The sequence below is a fragment of the Lepeophtheirus salmonis genome, chromosome 4 (assembly GCF_016086655.4).
Source record: "Lepeophtheirus salmonis chromosome 4, UVic_Lsal_1.4, whole genome shotgun sequence".
NCBI lineage: Eukaryota > Metazoa > Arthropoda > Copepoda > Siphonostomatoida > Caligidae > Lepeophtheirus > Lepeophtheirus salmonis.
In genome coordinates this window covers 1,264,381-1,286,740 of record NC_052134.2, presented here as the reverse complement: position 1 = coordinate 1,286,740, position 22,360 = coordinate 1,264,381, and the positions used below count along the sequence as shown (strand labels likewise).

At 28.3% G+C, this 22,360-nt stretch overlaps 1 protein-coding gene across 2 annotated transcripts in view; it reads right to left on the bottom strand.

Moving 5' to 3' along the window:
• The window catches only part of LOC121116229 (limbic system-associated membrane protein), a 327,841-nt gene that overhangs the window by 7,971 nt on the left and 297,510 nt on the right, over nt 1-22,360 (bottom strand). For both annotated transcript variants that reach the window (XM_071887514.1, XM_071887515.1), the window contains 2 exons: nt 11,892-12,102; nt 7,689-8,036 (listed from right to left, as the gene is read on the bottom strand). In XM_071887514.1, the coding sequence (XP_071743615.1) occupies nt 7,689-8,036; nt 11,892-12,102 (559 nt within the window). The remainder of the gene's footprint in view (nt 1-7,688; nt 8,037-11,891; nt 12,103-22,360) is intronic.

The following is a 22,360-nucleotide window of genomic DNA, read 5'->3' as shown; positions in this document are numbered from 1 at the left end:
GAAGACAACTGATAATTTAGCGTAATCTGTAGTATCATAAAACACCGATAGTTACTTTGGGAAAGTATACTCATAAGACAAGGGATCTATTCAAGTTAAAAAAAAATGTTTTGTTGACTTTATTGCATCATACTAAATGTTGGAGTTCAATTTTTGTAATTCCTTTGACATTAAAGTTTAATTAAAAGTAAATTATTACAAACTCTCTTTCTCTTAACATAATCTAATCTAATTTATATTAATTATTGAACATCTCTAAGTTTATAGTTTTTTTTATTTTTTATATGTGTGATTAAGGTAAAAGCTATTTTATCGGCAATTTAACGTAGTCTGTGATTACATATCTGCTCAATAAAATTGAACTTTTATAAATCATTAATTATTATTTTTTTTTGGTAAAGAGTTGAAATAGAAAAGTTATTAACCGCATTGTATTGAATTAGTATATATTTGCTCCCATTGAAATAAAGAAAAAAGTTTTACTTACATTCTTCATTCAATTAAAATAATTTCATTAGTCAACCAAATTTCCAATTTTTTGGTCCTGATCTTTAGAACCCATTTTTTTATTTGGTTTTGTGGCCTACAAAGTGATTAAAAAAAAAAGATGCTTTTTTCAACATCTACACAAAAATAATGTTATTTTTTGCTTTGAAAGATCTAAATATGAGAAAAGAAGGATAAAATATTCATGTTTAAAGAATACAAAATATTTAATTATTTTGGTTTTCTTTCTTGAAAAAATATTTTGTAAACAGAGGGTGGACTTTAATCTTGCAAAACAAATTATATCTCCGCTGTTTTGTATTACAACATTTCATTATGCAACCAAATGACTGTTGAAACATAGAAAAATAAGTTTATTTTTTATTTTTGTCTCTTAGTGCAAAAATGTCGGAGGAAGAATAAAAAAAGCGACGCTATCAGTGTCGAGAAAACTGCAGAGACTGCCTTCATCCCATTAAAGCCCCATATAGCCAAGAAGAACCAAAAACTTATGTGGCAACAATATGGTTGAATTCAAGTCTGCCTCCAGGTGGGCCTCCTCAATCCTTGGACTTCGCTGTTTCGAACGTTTTAGACAATAATATCTTCTGCATCTCTCATCTAAATTTGGATTCACTCCCAGCTACCATTATAACACTGGTAGGCCCTGGGCACGCCCTTCATCGTCAAGAGCTTTCGATATATTCGCCGGCATGTCAAGGCTGTTAAGTGCTAGTGAAGGAGGATATATTGAATACAAAATATAGCTGAATATAATATTTAAACATATCACCAATTCATTTTTTAAATTGTCTTTTCTTGATTCTATCAGAGATACGTTTTTCTTAATTTCGTTATGCTATTGAAAGTTTAATGACCTGACTCTGTATTTATTAAACTAATAAGGATGGTATATCAAATGATATATATACATTGTAGACCGCAAATTCGTTATTTTTGGCATTAAAGGTTATTTCCTTGCTTTTTGAAGTAAAAAAACCAAAGGACAATCAGTAACACACTCTCTCTCAATCCAGGGTCAAAATTTTGTTATTTAGTATTATCAGAGTAACTTCACAAACCAATTTTCCTTTTATTAGAAATGTTTAAGTACATTCTTCCTTCGAATTAATAATGAAAATACAACATCTATAGCCATTGTCGCTATTTATACAGTATGTTTACATGTATATAACTAAACTTTTTGCTCTGCTTAATAAATAAGTAATGTTATCGCAATTACAGACAAAAAAAAAACACAACATATATACTTCAACTAATACAATCATTTGCAAAAAAGAAGAAGAGATGTAACGACAAAGAATATTTATAGTTGTGTTGTCTTGATGTTATATTCTGATAAATTTTGCAACCATCATTATAAGTATCTTTGTTTGTTTGTATTTTCTCTCTACTTTCATTGTATCTCTCACAATATGTACTTATTTAATGATTTATGCTTAACAATATATTTATATCATGGTTGTGATTTATTAAAAACTCTTTTTGAAACATTGATAAAATATGGTGCGTGTGTGTTTGATTTTAAGTCATTTATCCTTGTCTTAAAAAATATATTTATGTACATATTAGGATGCCTCTTATTGCGTACTTACAAAATCTCACCCTCTGAATCATTGTAATATTTGATTGACATTCTTACACTTTTGTAAGTTAGTCCAACATTTACAGACGTTTTTATAGTTTCTAACAAAAAACAAAAACAAAAACGTGAAATAAATTAAAATTTGATATTGTAACTTTATGGTATTAGAAAAAATGGGGGTATGAACTTTATTCCCAGTATTTTTTTAAAATACCGTACGCTTGAAATTTTATTAAAATAAAAAAAAATAAGAGGTTTTATAGACATTTTTCTTGTAAACATTCGGTTTGAACTTTTAGTAACGATAGTTTTAAAATTGAAGTCAGCTCTTTAGGTCAGATTAAATTATCGTAAGTAGAAAATGGAAGCCAAAAGAGAGGAGATTGCTTTTATAGTACGCTCAAGCTACACTAACATCATAAAAATGTTATTAATCAGCAATCAAACCGTCCAGAAAGTCAGGAAACGTGGTTCTAACTCGAGTTCCTGTCTTATCGAGGGTTTATATTTATTATTTTGCCTGTTAATACCAAGATCAACAGTGAAGATTTCTTCATCCCAAAAGGAAGGAATCCTGTTTCCAGTAAGTTTAAGATTATTTAGAATGCGTTTACAGCCCTGAACAAGAATGCTATTTGGATCGGACTAAGTAAAGGTCCGTTTGAAAGCCATAGGGAGATACCCATTTTTAATTATTACGGCTCTTGACACGTTGGCTTTTGCAATGGTTTTTTCTTGGCCAGAAGTTTGTCTTCAATACTATCTCCAGCTTCAAGTTGTGTCCTGACTTTCTTGAACGTCTGGTTGCTAACTGAGATAATTTTTTACAGGTGGTCAGCATATTAAAAAACGAGGACAGCCATTAAATATTTATAAAAAGTAAAAATGTTTTACATAGCGAATTTTTATTTTTAAAGAAAATGGCTAGACAATTAAAATTAAGAATTTTTTTTTGTTAAAACCACCCTAGTATATATATTGTTAGGGCAGGGAGAAAAAAAATCAATAAACGTCTAAAAAAAAAAATGCATCGTGTTTATCGACATAAATAATAAAAGTTTGACCGAATGATTTGTTTATTAATGAATATCATCTTCACATAGCTATCTTGCTTTCATTATTTTCTTTCTAGAATATTACATATCTTGAGTTTTACAGAAAATAATTTTTTATATTTATAAAATCAATAGATATAAAAGAAGGACTATATATATAAAAATATATATATTCAAATATCCAGTAATCAAATGCGAAAAATATTTATACATATATATAAGATGATAAAATCATATTGAAGAAGAGTAAGTGAACGGTGACATTATTAACCTTTTTTTATATGCACGCATACTTCATAAATTTCATCACCAAATAAAAAAAATCAATACAAACGTTGACTAGTGCTTTACTTTTATGCCTTTTTTATGTATATACTTTAATCCTCTAAGGTAAAAATAATATTCTCTTATTTTAAAATTGTTCGATAAATAAGTATAAAGATCAAATTTTAATATTGTGCAAATGAAGCTAGCAACAAATATTATTTATTTACAATGTTTACATGTCAAACCAATACATTCTAATTACACTACTCAACAATTTTTTTTTTCTTGGATTAAAACCGTGTTTTTCTAATTAGTTTAACCTGAAAATAGTATGAAAATTGCCTTAATAACACGAAATTTCTAACCTTGTGCCCTACAGAAAGTAACAACCATATTTTATTATTTAATACTTAATAAAATAAAAAATATTTTTTAAGATACAATTTTATAATAGCTCAGCTTTTAAGCTAATTCTAGCCATTCAAAGTGACGTAACAGACAATGTTGTAAAAATATATACTTCAAAATTGTTCGTAAGAGACAGTTAAGACAATTTTTACATCAGTTGCATGACACCACCAAGAAAATATAAAGTTGGTGCCAAATGTGTCTCACGACTAGTATAGAAATTGCGTAACAAAAACGTTAAAAGTGACTATTCTCCAGAAATAATTAGTATTTAGACTTTGTGTGTCAGTGATATTATTTATTGATTGAGAAGGTAGTTACGTCCCTTTTTTAAAAACCCTACTATATTTACTATGTATTAACCTTTTTTAACTAAAAGAAATATGCAAAAGTATGTTTTTAAGCAACAGATCTAGAATAACTTTTAAGATATGCATTTAATTAAAATGAACTTTTTTATATTGAAGTTGTAGGTTTTCCCTTTACGACAAAATAAAATTTTGATTTCTTTGATCAAAAATAAGAATTGTATTTGACTTTTAGCGAAAAGGATCATTTTTCTTCATTTTTGTACTTAGCCGGCATTTGTTTTAATTTAGTAAAATATACAAATAAGTTTAGAAATTTGTAGAATCTTGGATCATGTAACTAAAAACAGTAAATATTTTTTAAGGGGAACATCAATTCAAAAAATGCACATTGAAAGGGCACAAAAACAGAAATTTTTGAGTATTAAAATGAATTTTCATATTTCTCAAAATAATAACAATAAGTAAAATATCATTTTTTTTAAAAATAACTATTAATTTAACTATAGGAAGTAACGTAAATTAAATAAATATAAACTTATGAAGACATGAGGGCAAGGGCAAGGAATTTCCTTTTTGGATCTATGGACGGAGGCTGCCATAGAAAGACATTTATTATTTATAATTAAAAAATCAATAATGATTAATGAAATGTATGGATGCACGGGGCCTTTGGAGCCGCTGAAATATCTCCTGGCTTTTTACCTCATATCAATTGGATATTTTTTTGAAGGAAAAAAGTTTTTCTTGAAAACACAATTTTACAAAATATCCTAAAAAACTAATAATTTGGTTCAAAGAATTCTAAAAGCACAGAATCATCCTAACAACGAAGTCATTTTTCATTATTTAAAGCAATATCATGCCCTTCTAATTATTAATCTTTCTTTTTTTGGGATGAATAAAAAACAAAAACTTATGAATACACATCACAACCAAAAAATTATATTATATAAAACTATTTTCAAATGCTTAACATAATTTAGACTTAGAAAAAAAGCTAGAAGCTTTACATTTTATCATACAAAATTTTCATCAAATTAACATAAAATCAAATAAATTTTGATCCTGTTAAAAGACAAAAAAATACAATGCATTGGTACATTGATTTGATGAAACTCACAATCATTTCTACCTGTCCCACTGGAATGTCGTCTATTTTTGATCTTCAGGCATATATTAGATTAGCCAAAGAGTTTTAACAAGTGTTGCTCCACTTTGTATTATACTTTTCCTTCAACAGTGGGAGTGATGAGCCAATCTGTTTGTATAACTTCTGTTCACATCACTCTGAGATGAGATTATTAACCATTTTAATCATTGGGTTCACTTTTTGACAAAAGTGGAGTAGATGAAAGGAGGTTTCTCTGAGGTTTTACAGCCTGGAGAGGGTAATATTTACTTTGTTTGATTTATAATTGATCATATATAGGGAGGAGGTCTCAAGTGTTTATTGAAACCATTTTTGTGACAAAGTTGTGTAGGGGTTGCCATGAATGGTTTGAGGACATGTTTATATAAAATATCATCCAGCTTTTCCAGCCTTGTCTTCACGGCCAAATGCTTTTGTCATTTATATCTCAGCCAAAGGGGTGATATTTTCTTCTTCTTCAATGTGACACAGAGTTTCTAAGAGGGGTTTATGGTACATAGGTTGACTAATAATCTAGCACTATAACCTTGCTAAGATACTGAAAAGTTCGTTTAATAAAATTATGGCCAGTGTCTTCTTCTAAGCTATACTTTAATGTTATTGCCCATGCATCGTTAGTATTCAGAAGCCTATTTAACAAAGTAAAATTAAGCCATTTCCACGTTACTTCATGTTGACACTACACAGCCCTCAGCATTAATTTTGAGTGACGATTTGATCAAAGGATATATAGGGACAAATATCAACGCACATATATACTATCTACGATTTCAGGAATAACGAGTGTATCCCAGATTTAATTTTCTCAGTGTTTGAAACCATCATAAAAAATTGGAAATACAATTTGGAAATTCTGATTTTCTGGTTTACAGATTGATTTTCATATTCTTGAGTGCGTATAAAAGATTCAATTTTTCGATATGTAAAAAAATAAGGCAATTATCAAAATTTTAAAAAAAAGTTACCGTGTTTAACTTTAAAGCTTATAGTTTTAAATTTAAGAAAACCACTTACATTTAAGTATTATTGGGAAAAAAAAGGATTTTTTCCTTATGAAGAAAATAATTTTGATAATTGTCAGCATAAATTCTGGTTTTGATTGCCTCATATATATATATATAACATACATGTTTAATATAAAATAAAGAGCACCTTCCAAAAACCTTACCTTGAAAGTTGTGGGAGATTTAGTACTTGAAAAAAAGTTTGTTATGTCATAAATCTTTTGATTTTTTTAGTTATGCAAATAACTTTTAAAGAATGACACAAGTCAAAAAGTTTTATAATACCTGTCTTAATAGATTATATACTGGTTATACTTATAAGTTCATGCTACAAATGTGTCAATAATGATCTATATATGTTTTGTGACATAAAATGTACTTCATCATAAAAACAAAAGTTTTTTTAAAGTACGTGATTTGAAATTAGATAACTACCCAAATAAGTTATACTATAAAAATACATATTTAGTGATAGAAATAATATTAATAGTACCAATTAATTCTTATTTACATATGAATGGCAGAATTTGTCGTTAAATTAGCTGAATAAAAAATAATCTTGTGATTTTACACAAAACAACATATTATATCTTTTTTGGGATATATAGAAATATAAACAAATATTAATAGATTTTTAATTCTGCTTAAACTCCTTTGTCAAATAGATTTAGAAAATTTTATTTTGATATTGAAATAAATTAAGTTTCATAGAAAAAGATTATACTATAATACACTATTTGAAATGTGAATGGAAATAATTAAATTAAAATAAGTTTGAATACAGAATTTGAAACGTGCCAGAATATGATTAAAGGATCAAAAACTTAATAATATTCTTTCTCTTTTTACAAACTTCATAAAAATCTTAATACTTATGAATAATAATAGTTGATTTATTAAAAAAGTTCAATTGAAGAATGAAAAATATGTTTTTGATTCTCATATTTTTTATTTTTTCTGTAAGTACATAATTACTACAAATAAAAATCTAGCATTTAATACCATTTGTGGCAAGCTACTAGCTGTTTTGAAATGGCAAATAAATATTTTTGAGTAAGATCAAATCAAATGCATTAAGAATTATGTTAAAGTAGGGTGTAACCATCATAAAAAAGCATTTATATTTATCAATTATTTTATCAGGGAATAAGTTTAATTTCTGCATATTTTCACCTAGAACCACTTCTTTTAAAGGAAACTAAGTATTTAATCATGTGAATATATAAGAAAAAAATATGTGTATAAGTATTTTTTATTATAAAAAGTATTTTTTTTTCTGTCCCAGAATATCAATTTAATTTTTCATTAAAAAAAAACATTTGAAAAATAGTTAATTCACTTATTATGTATATATATATATTAAAGAAATTTCATTAAAAGTATGTAAAATTATAATAGTACCTTTAATAACATGCAAATTAATGGAAGCTGATTTAAGATTTGATGGGGAACAGGAATACATTCCAGCATCACCAGCAGTTGCTTCTTCTATACTAAGCCTTGTCATTGTTCGTCGCCCATTACCCCGTCTTTTAGGATCTTTGACTCGAAACTCTGGATTAACATCCTCCTCAAGAACAGAATGAATGGCCACACCTGTCTCTGAGTCCAATATTCTATGACCATTTTTATACCAAAATACCACTTGTGGATCCTCCAAACAATTTGATATGACACATTCCAAATGTACTGCGCTCCCAACTTCTAAATGCATTTCAACGTCACCATTTATGATCATTACAATAGGTACTAAAATAGAAGAAGGTAGAAATTGAATAGCAAAGGTAAAATATTTTGTATTTTAAGGAATAATTTTACAAATCTCACGTAAATAAATAAAAAGAACGATAATAAGCTTATTGTTTAGGATTTTATTCGTATATTTAGTCACTTTTAATACAGGTTTAGTGAATTTGATTAACTGTTTTTTAGTCTTTTCTTTATTTTTCCTTTTGGTTTCTCGGATTCTTCATTTTTTCAAAGTAAGGATCGAGCAAAATAACTGTAGCTACGAAATTATAATATAGTAATCATTATTCTATAAGCTACAGGGAATTTTATCAAAAAATGATGAATATTATCATGTGGGCGTATTGTATATCAATGATGAATATGATCTGGAATGATCTATAATCTAATAAGTAAGACAATGCTAAATCCAAACTCCTCGCCATATTCATTAAATATATATATAAATATCTAAATCTAAGATCAGTTCCTAAGCACCTAATACACATTTTATTGTTAGTAGTCTCCAACGTAATTTATCCATAGATAAAATACTTCTTCGACATTTGTTATTAGATATCCTCTTAAAAAATATAAATAACTTTTCCACGATTGCAATTCGCTTGAATAGAAAAGGACACTACAATAGCTTAAAAAATGATTCAAAATATTAATAGCATAACTATCATAATCGTTTTACTGTTCATTAAAAAATTAAATAATTTTTATGTTTGGGGTTTCTTTATTATTCAGTTGACTAACCGCGTTATAAAAAAGATATTTACAAACCGAAGCGTATCTAAAAATTATTATTACTTAATATTTGTTAATAAAACATTAATTTAAAAACTTTTTAAAAGAAATTAAATAATTGTAGAGCCTTGTGATTGACGTTATACACTGTAAAAGAAATAGTTGATATATTTATTAAATAACAAGAACAAGTTTTTATAAAAATCTTAAGAAAAAATCATATAACGGTATAAAAAATAAATACAAAAGCTTCAATAACCAAAGATAAACAGTTTGCAAAACTAATAACTAACTTTTTACACGCTTATACACGGCAAATGAGGAAATGAATTGAAGTACAATTCATAAAACACAAAGATAAGTACAAAAAAGTAGCATTATTTTCAATGAAGTGGCTTTCTTAATACAATTAAATCTCTATGAATTTCAACAAAAGAACAAATCGTTTAAATCCACGTGGGAAAATATTCATTTTTGTTTCATACTTTGAAAATTAATTAGGATATGTTTATTATAAATCTCATAATACTCAAATTTATTGGTTCTTTTCTTGTTATTCTAGGTTAGTCTGGAATGAATCAATAGAGGTAATTACAGTAAATCCTTATTTTATTGTTAATAAAGATATTACATTATTTTCCATGTAGGTCATCCATTAACATTTCTGATATTTTTCGATAAATTTTATGGAAGTTGAAAGCATTGAACTGCTTTTTAAAAGAAGGAAGAGAGTAAAAAATCACGTAGATCTGTTGCCTCTAAGGTAAAATCATATATATATTTAACGGTGCTAGGTAAATACATTTATTGTACTTTCACTTTTTATTTCCATTCTAAAAGAGGATATTTTGTGACGACATATGATTTCTTTTTCTAGATTAGTTAGGGATTTTTGTGTAGTGCTGTACATGAATGGGCGCAAGAAACTGGATTTGAGGTTACGTATATTTGAATTGAGAGGAGATAAAAGATGAAAAAAAAGGTATTATGATTGGAATCAGATTAGAGTGGAATGATAGTCGATAGGAGTGGAAGAACAATGGAGATCGGTGTTTCCGAGTTGTTTGTCCTTCACACAGAATAGCGGAGGTAGCTTTTGGCGAGTTTAAATTATTGCAAACAAATATGGGCTATAAATTCCTTTAATGCAAAGGGAATGTTGGGGTCGAGATTGTTGATTTTGTATTGTTTATTTTTAACATTACGGAATGTTTGTTTTATGTGTATAATGTACATTTGGTTGTGGCAGTGATAATTAGTCAACCTATGTCAATAAACTTATATCCAAGATTAGTATGTGTTTTAGTTTAAATGTTTAATTAAATTGTAATAAAAAACAAAACTAATTGCGGTCGGGATTTACTTCTCTCTCCCAACCTAACAACATTATTCACTGCTTCAATTCCTACTCAATATTAAATATGTATGCTGACCTAATTCTTAATGTATAAACAATATCCGTGTCCCATCCATCACTCATCATCTCAAGTGCCGATTCATCCTTCTCTGTACAATATTATACAAGGCACTAAATATCCTACTTCAAAATAGAGTTGAAATGTCCGGGGATGAAATCTGGAGGGAATGAATTTACTGGGATGAAATTACAAAGCATAAACAGACAGGCTATTAATGTACTAGGAATGTAATTCTCGGTCAAGATATTCAACTTTTCTTACATTAAAGAATTGGTTTAAGGATTAAAATATCAATGCATATATTGTATCGTTCAAGGTCTTTTTATATTGTATCCGTCTGTGTGACTTTGTTTATTCGATAAAAGGATGTAAGGATGTTATAAATATATATAAATTTGTTTGGTAACTATTCAAAATAAATACATTTCTTGCAAGTAATCTTTTCATCTGTTTTCAATCTGTTCAACATCGACACAATACAGATTTATTTTATTACGATGTATCAGTACTACAATTTTGATGTCTTGGTCTTCATCTAATCTAAATGAGTATGTATTGTATCCAAAAGACATCCCATGCAGCAATCATTACAAAATGATGTCATTGTAGATGTGAGCCAGTGACGTGACAATAAAAATTTACTTTGGCTATTTAAAGGCTTTTACTATTCAATACTCATCAGCGTGATTTATTCTTAAGTTAAGAAGAGTACAAAATTATTATTTTGGTGCATGAAGTATAGTTGAGGTTTTAATGAATGAATTCAATAAGGGAACAGTTGTAGGTACAAATATTTAATATTTGTGATAATGATACCGTGTAGAAGGTGTTTTAAAATCCAGGCTGTTTTTCAAGGATCGATAACAGGGGACAAGACTGAATTTAAGCACCATATTAAGGACCAATACAATCTCAGTAATTTAGTAACATTTTGTACTGTCCATTCCTTGAATATTATTGGTGGAGCATCGGGAAACGTATAACTATGCTTTATTGCCCTGTGTAGCGTTTGTCTTTGAATATTAAGGTCAATTTTTGGTGGAGTATTAGACAAAAAGGCAAATTAAAACTATTAAATAATACTTTGCAAAACCTAAGAAAAACAATACATAATAAGGAAAGGATCTATAGGGCAATAAGGCAAAAATCTACTTTACCCTTTGCTCCACCACAAATCGACCTAATGAATAGTAAAAAAAGGAGATTATGTGGTCATGTCTCACAAACGAATACTTGTCACATCAAAAAATGCTAGACAGCATCAATAATCAAATAGTTTTTTATTTTATCTCCGCCGATGAATGATTTTGCCTCTGTTTGTTTGTTAGTTAAGACATAAGTTATAGCTCTAATATGACTTAACTTTGTACGAAGATTATTTATGGTCTCAGTAAAAGACCATTAAATTTTGAGAGGTCAAAGTAGCACAAAAACGTACAAAAATACATCATCGGTCATAACTTTGTAAAATATTGAGGTACACTTCTCAATTTGGTGTGTTTATGTAGGTTAAATAAAGATGCTTTAACTAGTAGAAAAATGCAAGTTAGAAAAATGACCAAAGATGGAGGTTTACGTTCTACCCACTTCCCATTCTAAATTGTTAAAAATGTTTCAACAACTTTGCAAAGATCAAGTTATATATACAGTAAGAGATGTAATCTCGAATCTAAATAGTTAAGGCTTTAAAAGCTTAGTCTCTTACCAACAACATTAAGATGAAATGTTCTCATGATCTTTGGACTTGTTGATACTTGGCATTCGTAGCCTCCATCATCTTCCTCTGTGACAAACTTGATCTTTAATGTCCAATCTCCGTATGTATCTCCTGATAGTAATTCGAAACGATTTCCATCTACAAATTTTACATTACCAATGAAGAGTATATGCGAATCCTTGTTTCGAATCCAAGAGACCTTAAATTATATAAGAATATATATTACATATATGTTTGTGTATTGCAAAAATAAAATATTTTTCATGTTTCTATATGTAAGTAAATATTAGGTTCAAAGAACAAAGAAAAAAAGCTACTTTTTATTAATAGCATGAAATGAAAATAGACTTCATTATCTGATCTTTATATATTTTTTCATCGTAATCATAATAATCTATATTAATTATTATTTCTTAGAAGAAGAAAAGAAAATTTATTGGAAGTAGATTTAGTAATGGTCAAAATATATTCGTATTTTTCGCGTTGTAGTGGACCACAATTTTATCTTAAGGTTCAATATCTTTATATTTATTGAAATCAGTTTGAATATTTTCTCTATAAATACGTACATTAACATATAATTTATAAGAAACTCATTCGAGTATCTATAATAAAGTTTATGCTCAGACAATCCCAAATATATATATATATTTAAAAAGATGATATTTTTACATTGACATTTTTTATTTCTTCGTAGGATTAGTATAATTTTGATTAATTAAAATGTTAATTTTTAATAGGGTTTTGTCTTTTAGTGATAAGAAGGGTTTGGAAAAATATATAACCCTTGTTGAATATATTCTTAACTGGCCAAAATGATAACACTTTCACTATAAGGGTCACCAATTCCATCAATCTGCAAGTCCTTTCAGTCGTGGGAATTGAAGACAAATCCTTAAACAATGACATCAAAATAATATGTTTAATATTAAAAAGATTTTTTTTACTATCAAATGTCTAGAGTACAGAAACTTGCCATCTAATTAATGCTCTTGGCTTAAACTAATACCGCACTCCCCCCTCCATTACACCTAATTCCTCCCAACCTTCCACCAAATATTGGTGTTTGGAGTAATGCACCAGAGGGAATAATAAAGCGTCCAAAAAAGCTAAATTGCCAAATATTTATTACCGCTTGTACCTTTCTCTGAGTTCAACCCTTAAAAAACAATGCAAAGGCAAATTCAGTGGAGCTTTCTGCATCGATGAGCTATACTAAATCTGACAAAAAGAAACCTCTATTTGAGCAGAAAGTCTCCAAAATTAGTGGACCCAAATACACCAATCTAGCCAACCTCTGAGCAGTCTTTCAAGGAATATGTTAATACACAAGAGTATGAAACCAAAAATCCAACAAATACCCCTCTGGATCAAAATACACCGGACTGCTTGGAGACCAAAAATGAGGCTCTTCAAGAGAAATTTATCAAAATATGTTAAGAAAAGTGCCAAAATAATATATATTGATAAAATTCTGTTGAAGAGCCACCTTTTTGGCCTGTAATAATAAATCTTAATAGATTGTGGTGATATTTTAATCATCAGCATCCTTTAATATAAGAAATAATTTATGTATTCATTTATCCAAAAAAGAGATAATGATGATAAAATACATCCCAGCTGACAAAAATCCTCTGGTTTGGTGGAGGGATAATATAAATAAATTTTCCAATGTTCCAAGCTAGCTTTATGATACCTTGAAACTAGAAGTACATTTGTATCAAATGAAATAATTGTTCGACGGTTAGCAATAGTGTGTCTGCTAATCAGTCTTGTTTATTACCTGAAAATAGAGCCCAGTTAATTTTTTTGCAAAACACACATTTATCAATAATAATATTATATAACCCGTGTGTATTTTATATTAACCTTTATTTTTTTAGGAGAAATTGTGTATACAGAAAAGAAAGGATCAAAGAATAAAATATCGAATTTTTTTGAAAAACTACATTAATTCTATTTAAGAAACATAATTTTTTTTCTATTATACCGTACCGAACCGCATACTGTGAAGGAATTACTGCGGTTCTTACCGAACCGTGTGTTAAGCGTACTGTTCCAGCCTTAGTATATATGTATGTAGTTCCTAACTGTATACATAAAAGAGCGGAATCTATGTATAAATATCTACAATGATTTAACTCTTCAATTCAAATGTACAAAAAATTCCTTTTATTTTGTGTTAATTCATTTATTTCAAACGTTTACTGAAAGCATTTTTCAAAAATGCTACATTTTTAGTGAATTTACTATTTTAACTCTCATATACTCTAGGTTGAATAAGGTATTCTTTTTAATACATATACATAAGTAATGTAAATCATTCGCATATATATAGGACTCAGTTATCTTTCTATGGAATAAATTCCAACAATGGTTTGAAAAACTTAAATTCCTGAAAGTTACATCCTCTAATCATTACTAAGATAAATGGTTAAATTTAAGGTAATGAATTTAGAGAAAAAAATATTATTTTTAGAATAATATTTTTAAACTAGCCAGCAAAAATTATTTTTAAATTTTTAATCAAATAAATCATATTCACTATTGCATAAAAAATATTTTTTTTTAACTGACGACGATAATAAAAGCCTATTATCATCAAAATATAATTAGTAAAAGTTAATTATTTATATATATATAGATATAAGCACTATGCAACAGAATTCATGTTTTTTAAATTCTTTGCTGGGCAATAAGGCCCAGATTTATTATTGTTTTTATTTAAGCCATAGAACAAGAAAATTTTCTTTAGAACGTTCAATTGTAGAACATTTGCCCTTTCAAGCCTTTTTTAAATGACCTTTTTAGAGTCTAATTTTGACTCAGATCCATATTTCAAACAGAAATTACTATATAGATTAAAATTTAAGGTAATAAAAATTGATAAAAAACATTTCAGAATTGTAAAATTTAATTATTTACTAAGTTATCTTAAATACATTTCTTACAAAATAAATCTAATCATACAAAATCCAGTAAAATGAAGGGTCTTATATAGAAGATAATATTTTTTTTTCAATTTTTCAATATTACCGCTAAATCCAAAGAATATATTTTATATTATAACTAGAAAACTTTTGCTTGTTTTTTTTTCAGTTTAACATTTTATTATCTAATAGAATGTGAATAAAATATGCAATGAACAGTTGATTTGATAATTTGAATGATTTGATAACTTTGAGAAACGACAAATCTGCTGACAGAGATAACTATAAACTATAATTAGGGATGGAAAAAATGTCAAATTTGTAATGAACTTAAATTAAAAAAAAGTATACGCTTTTATGAATTATTCTTCCTATGTCAGCATATATGTCGTTTCTCAAAGTTATACTATTTTTTATTACATTCTCCAATGCGTGGTTTTATGTTACTACAATTTCGTCAATTTTCCCATCCTTATCGATAATTATCATTGTTTGCATTTTCAATACTTATTAGAACTCTAATATCTTATAATTTATCAAAACATACTTCAGGGGGTGAGGGTGACTATTGGCAAAAAAGATAAAAATAGGATTATTAAAGTCCAAAATTATTAAAGAAACGGATTAAACAATTGATGAGTAAATTTAGGACATACAGAAATAACATGAGAAAATTATGTGGAGTAGACAGTAAGGAATCCATTTAAATAGTATATTACTTTAAATCTTCACCCTTGAAAAAAAAAGAAAAATTATGTATAACATCAAAAAATGATGAAAAGTTCCTAGATTTATCAGAAGCATAATGTACAGGATTTGAAAAGTAGAATTATAGGGGCAAGGCTTATGACACTACTTATAGCATCAATGATCTGCAGGGAAGGATTAATAGAGACGTTCCAGGAGAACTGTTCTGGCCATGCAATACCACAACATTTAATTTGGTGATAGCAAATGCCAGCAAAATGAAGCAAATTCGGGATTGCATCACAATGATTTATGAAAAAACCATTTTCTCTTAAAATTAATTCCCCTGCTGTTTTAAAAATAATAATAGTGTGAAGAAATTGATTAAACTCTGCTATATTTGATAGGATCGAAGATTTTATTTATATGTCAGAGAGTCTGATGAAGTGTTTTAGAGCAATTGAAGGGTATAACGGTAAAGGATATTTTCTTTTGCTTTGTAAAAATCGATAATGTGTTGGACGAGCTGAGAATGATGAGAAGTGGGATGGATAAAATTTTTGATTCGTGCATTTAGGACATTCTTCAGTTCAGTGAGAGAGTTGAAGGGTAAAAATTTGTACCGAGAAGGACTTTATTACATAAAATATAGGATCGAAACTCATGTTTCAAGTCTAAAAGAATACGTCAAAAGGACCTTTTTTTCCATTTTCGGGCTGTATACCTATTTTCAGAAATGTATACTAGGTTCTACAAGCTAGCAAATGATATCATACTGTGTCTTTTTAAATTGTTTCGCGACCTTATCTCCAAAAAGAACATTAGTGTTCTTCCAGATATCATCCAAAAGTTGGGCATATACAAAGAAGACTTGCCTAGATTCAAAAGTTTGGAAGTTGAGCTTTGGATGTGGAAAATAAGGTGGGAAAATTCAATTGATAAGCCAATTTATCTATTATCTGCTCTGAACAACTGTGATATAAATACATTTCCGAATATTTGTACGCTATTGAGAATTGCCTACATCCTACAAGTTACAAGTTGTGAAGCAGAAATAAGCATTTCTAGTCTTAGGAGAATCAAGACTGGGGTGAGATCTACCATGAATGACTCAAGACTGACATCCCTTCTCCTGGTGAACTTTAATAAAAGTATTAAGATAGAAAAGGAAGGAATTGTAAATAGGTTTGTTCAGAAGCAGCCTCTATTTTTAGCCTTTATAGAAAAACTTAAATAAATTGTGTTAAAAAGTATGTAAAATACATTTTTTTTAAGTTTTTCTTTTCTCCGAAAGAGGAAATTGAGTCTTAGAGTTATAGCAGGGCGCAGCCTTTAAATAATTAAAATTTTATTTCCTACAACTTTATGCTCGGAGAATTTTTTTTTTTGATTCAAATAAAAAATTAGGGCCTCCTCCACTTATCAAAAAAAAAAAAAAAAAAAATACCACGTACCACTCAATTTTATAAATTTACTCTCACGGGGATTTTGACACTTTTCACAACTCTACATATTTAACATATACTTGTTGTTACTGAACCTTAGAACTTAGGGAAATATCTCCACTTATCATCAATTTTAATTCCATAGCATTTACTTTTATATGTCATCATATTTTTGTTAATTACAAAATACCTTCATTTAATACTTCCTAGCTTTGCACAAAATAAATAATATCATAAATAAATATGGTTTTTTAAAAAATAATTAGTGTCAGTGAAGTCCTGCCTCATTATACATACAATTTTGTTGATTTATGTGTACAAAAACATATACAACACAATGCATTAAAAGCATAAAGAGTGTAAGATAAAACTCTTATAATCTATAGAGTATCAATAAAGAATTGCAAATTAAAAAAACAAAAACAACATAAATATGAGGGTGGTATAAAAATTATCTGACTTCAAAGTGAAGATGGCAGCACTCGTAATTAAAAGTTAGTCACATCCATATAGTATTTGTTCACAGTTTTTCACCAAAGTTTCTACCCGATTGGACGGGAAGTTGTTATGTAACTGTCCTTTGAGTGAGCTCATGTCTGTGTTTTTGTGAAAATGAACGAAATCGAGGGTTGAGCTTCCATTATTAAATATTTTATTGGAAGTGTAACCTTGTAAATAGATTCAAACAATAGCAGGCATATTCAGGCTTTTTGTGATAAAATTTGACACTTGCAAGTCAATTTAAATCGGAGTAATTAAGGCAAAAACCAAATGTGTTTCAAAAACCATTTTTTTGCAGAGGAAAACGCTGAGCACTATTTGGATGATTTAAAGAGATGGAAATTGTGTAGAAGTACAAGGAGATTTAATTGAAAAATAAGAAATAAAACATTTAAAAAAAATACCATGTACTAAGCTTTTAAGTATAAAGATTGGAAATGCATTGGACGGTAATTTTAATCGAATGTGTGTAAGAGAGAGAGTTAATAATATGTGTATATACATTTTCAATTGTATCGTGGCATATAGTGAACTGCAAGAGGAGGGATTGCAATTAATGAAAGCTAATAGATATAGGAAGAATTCTTGCCGGAGTAATCCTGTAGAGCCCCAGATTACTTTCTTCCGAATGCTTAAATACATTTCAAATGGGAATATTAAAGAAATAATTCATGTGCCCATCTCTTGAATAGCTTGGGACTAATTAAAAGTTATAAAGACAGAAATTCTTTGAAAGATATTCAAAGAAAATGCTCTGTTCACTAAAAATTATTTGTACAAACAACAGACTGTATAAAATTATATGACTGGATAAGAAGATAAATTGTGCCTTGCCAGCTAAATTTATCTAATTTGAGTAGGCCGTTTTAACTTAAATTATAATTATTTTATCATTTTAGTGGATTTAACTTTTTTCTATCACTTTAACAAAATAGAATGAAACATAATGTTATGACGTGCTTGTTATATTCTTTCTTTTCCATCTTTAAAAAGTCGTTGTTTTTAGTTTTGTGATTTACTTCAAGTAAAAAAGATTATAATTTGTATCTAGTTGACTAGTTTTATATATTTACTGAAAATTTGTATGTTTAAAATTACATTAAATATTCTTTTCTTCATAACAATAAGTTTGATAAATCATAAAAAAATTATTTATAATTTGTAGAAAAGATTAAATTGAATAAATAAAAGTTTATCAATATGCAATAAACATAAAAATGCCAGTTTTTCATAATTGTAGGTACATGCTGGGATTTTTCTTCTCGGGGGAAAAATTGGCATCCCATGAGAGAATTAAATACTGTAAAATTACAGTATTTACTTTTATATTTGCAGAAGAAATAATAGATTTTACTTCTGTTTTTCTACTGATTTACTCTTAATTTGGATTTTTTTTTTCAATTTTTTAATTTGTGGCTCCAGCTTTTTTAAATTATGTAACCAGATTTGACTTATACATAAGTCATTTTCTACATCAAAATGTAACTCTTTTATGTCACTAATATTATGACATTTCTTATAGTTGTACAATCCCGAGGAGACAGGATCCCGAACGAGAAACCCCAGTCAGGGGCGTACGGAGGATTATATATATATATATTTTTTTTTTTTTTTTTTTTTTTGGGGGGGCTTGGTTTTTGAATTTTGTTGGTCTCCCTAAGCTTTGATGCACCTGTGAATGGACTCTGGGAGCTGCATAGTAAGCTTTTGGGCCTACCTATGGGTTGGAAAAGAAAAATAGAGTGTTCTCTGAGGGGAATAAATGATGATAAAAATTTACCGTCCAATTACAAATCTCCACAGATTGTATTAAATATACTGGGCTCTGCAAGGACTGTGGAAAACTATATAGTAGCACACTTCATACGTTTGTGGACTGCCCTGGCATCTATATTCATATATCTAAAAGGGCTGACGAATGGGGAAGACAAATATGTTAAAGGTCTTGTTCTTTTTGGAATTTCAAAGATGAAGGGTGGAACTTCTGAGGTAACAATGGCTCTGGACTTTGCAATTCATAATTGTAAAGCCCTCATCGCCGGCCAACTAACTAACTATCACCCTTTTTGGGAAGATGAGTTGAGAGGTATCATCTTGCCAGCTTCAGCCTGCTATGTCTCCCTCACAATGAAAATTCCTAAATCAAGATGTGAGTCATGGAACTTTGCAGGAGAAGAAATCCGGTACCTTTCATCTACTTCACGGAATCATATAAGTATTTTAAAAAGGGGGTTAAGGAACTTTAACAAATATTTATCATGATTGTTCATCTGCATCTTTACTTTTTTCTTTTTAAAGATTGATTTTTAAAATATTTGTTGAAATGCACCCCGGGGGAAATAGGTATAAACTATAACGTTTATTAATGTACTTTTTACTCAATAGCACCGGTTCATTTATTTATTTATGTTCTATAAAATATATTAACCAAATAAAGAATGTTGCAAAAAAAATATAAATATATTTAATTTTTTTCCTAATATTTGAAATTTGAATTATTAAATTTTTGCATATAGACATCAAAAACTCGGCTCGTGTATCTAAAATAAAAATAAAAGTATTTAATAGGAACTCTTCCAAAAGTTAAATTCTCCTTTTTCATTTCCAACACATTATAACATGTATCTAAAGTTTCTTAGACTGATTAATTTTTCTCTGTAACAATTACAATTTACGTTCTTTCAAAGACAAAACAACGTTGACATAAATTGATACTTGTGCAATTCTGTCCTTTTTAGGCCTTGTCCACACAGCAACGCTTTCAAAACGATTCTTTATGTCTTATATTCGGATTCAAAAGTTTAGCGTCCACACGAGGAATACATTTACTTACACTGATCCTGTTAAGAATGTTGATGTATCTAATGAGAATCTTTATTATTACTTTTAAGAGAATGATTTTTTAGATCCATTTCTCCTCTTGATGACTTAAATGTTAGTCGTTTAATAACTATTACTTATCTACAATCCTTATTCATTAATATGCATTCATATTCATAATTATGAGTACCACTGAAATTTAGTTACTTAAGTTATAACTATTAAATAGTTCATTACCTAAATGTATTATCTCATGCAATGATTATTCTACTTTAGCTACTATTACTAATCTTTGAACTTATTAAAGATGATAAATTGATATTCTATTATATTTCAAATTCTATGTATTGAATATACACAGACATAGTAATAAATATAATTCAAATAAAATGCATATTATTTTTGAAATATGTCAATTTACATATGTACATTATATGTAAACGTATGAATGATTATAGTAACGATAAAATATGATATGAAAATAAATAAGTTGGTTTAAAAACGGAGTATACATATTTAAGATATAAATTGTATCCATCTGTTTATACAATAGACACGCAACCTTCACATTATATTACACATTTATCAAATAAATAATAACTGGTTATTCTTCCGTTTAATCATTTGATAATAATAATGTATGATTTTTTGTTTCTTAAAAGTGATAAATCATGATAGCAATTGTGTTTATAATGGGCATGCTAAAAAAAATCAACAAGGTAACCCAGACAATTTGAAGACTAAATTGGAGAAGATCAGCCACAATGAATAATAACAAGGGAAGAGGAGGAGAAGAAAATAACGAAGGGCATTGGGAACAATTACAGGGTTACTCTCCGTCTTTTATTAGCACACACGAATATTTAATCAAGTTTTATATGTTATAATTGAATCTATTTAGGAAAGGATGTTCACAACGTAGGAAATAAACAATAATGACGATAGTTTATAGAAAGACAATTCTTTCTACAGATTAACAATTCCACAAATATGGCCAGCTAATAAATTAAAACTATTTATTTCAATACTTATTTGTTTAATTCAGGATAAGAATGGGTTTTTTAAGTTGTTTAGTAAGAAGTCATTCTTGACAAATGCATTTGGAGTGTTTCAATGTCAATTTGTGATTATAGTCGAGTATAACTCTATTTGGCAGAATTAATTGCTAATTTGTATATATAATTTCATTACTTTATAACAGATGTACCTTCTAATATCAGATGCACTAAAACCATTTATTGTTGAGTATATGTAGAGTAAACATTTATGATATTTAATTGTAAAAATAAGTTCATTTTCTATCTGTGTTATTAAATTGTTAGCTATTTTATAGTCAAACAATTTTATAAACGTTGCGTGCTTTTAAATGTGTATATTACATATATCCTTATATTAAGTAAATTTTGCTGATTTTTAGTAATTAAATTTTTTGGATGACTGGACTGAACATTGATTACATTTTTCTGCCCAAAGCGCAAGGGAAGCATTGAATTATATATTAATTCAGTGTTAGGTTACAAAAATGCAATATTCTTGCAGTTTGTGAAAAAAACTTATTTTTATAAAGTTCTTGTCGTACCGTGATAGGCTATAGTCTGAGCTCTGAAGTGTGCGGTTGGAAACATGGGTCAGTAAATCTTACTGAGTCATTACAAAAATCATATACCTGTTTATGTAGGTACATACATATATTTGGTTTTGGGGCAGGGATTATTATAAACATAGCAAAGCAAGATTGAAAGTTCCATCATCAACAAAAGTTGAACAGTTTATAGTATCCTGCGGTACGAATTACTGACTCGTCTACCCCAAGCGCCAGAGTGTGAATACGACTCAGATTCTTGTATAAAGAAACTTGAAAAGTATAGTATACAGGTGAATATAAAATGAACAAATATACGCATAAAAATGCTTGGGACTGAAAAAGGGTAAAAATATTATCTACGACTTCAGCTGGTATTTCCTTAGAGTTTCTTTAGTCAAGAGCATCTGAGCATTGCAGTTTTTTTTTCATTTCTACGAACTCAGGCCTAAAGTACATATTTGTCTATTACTGTGTCTGATAAGTGCGTTG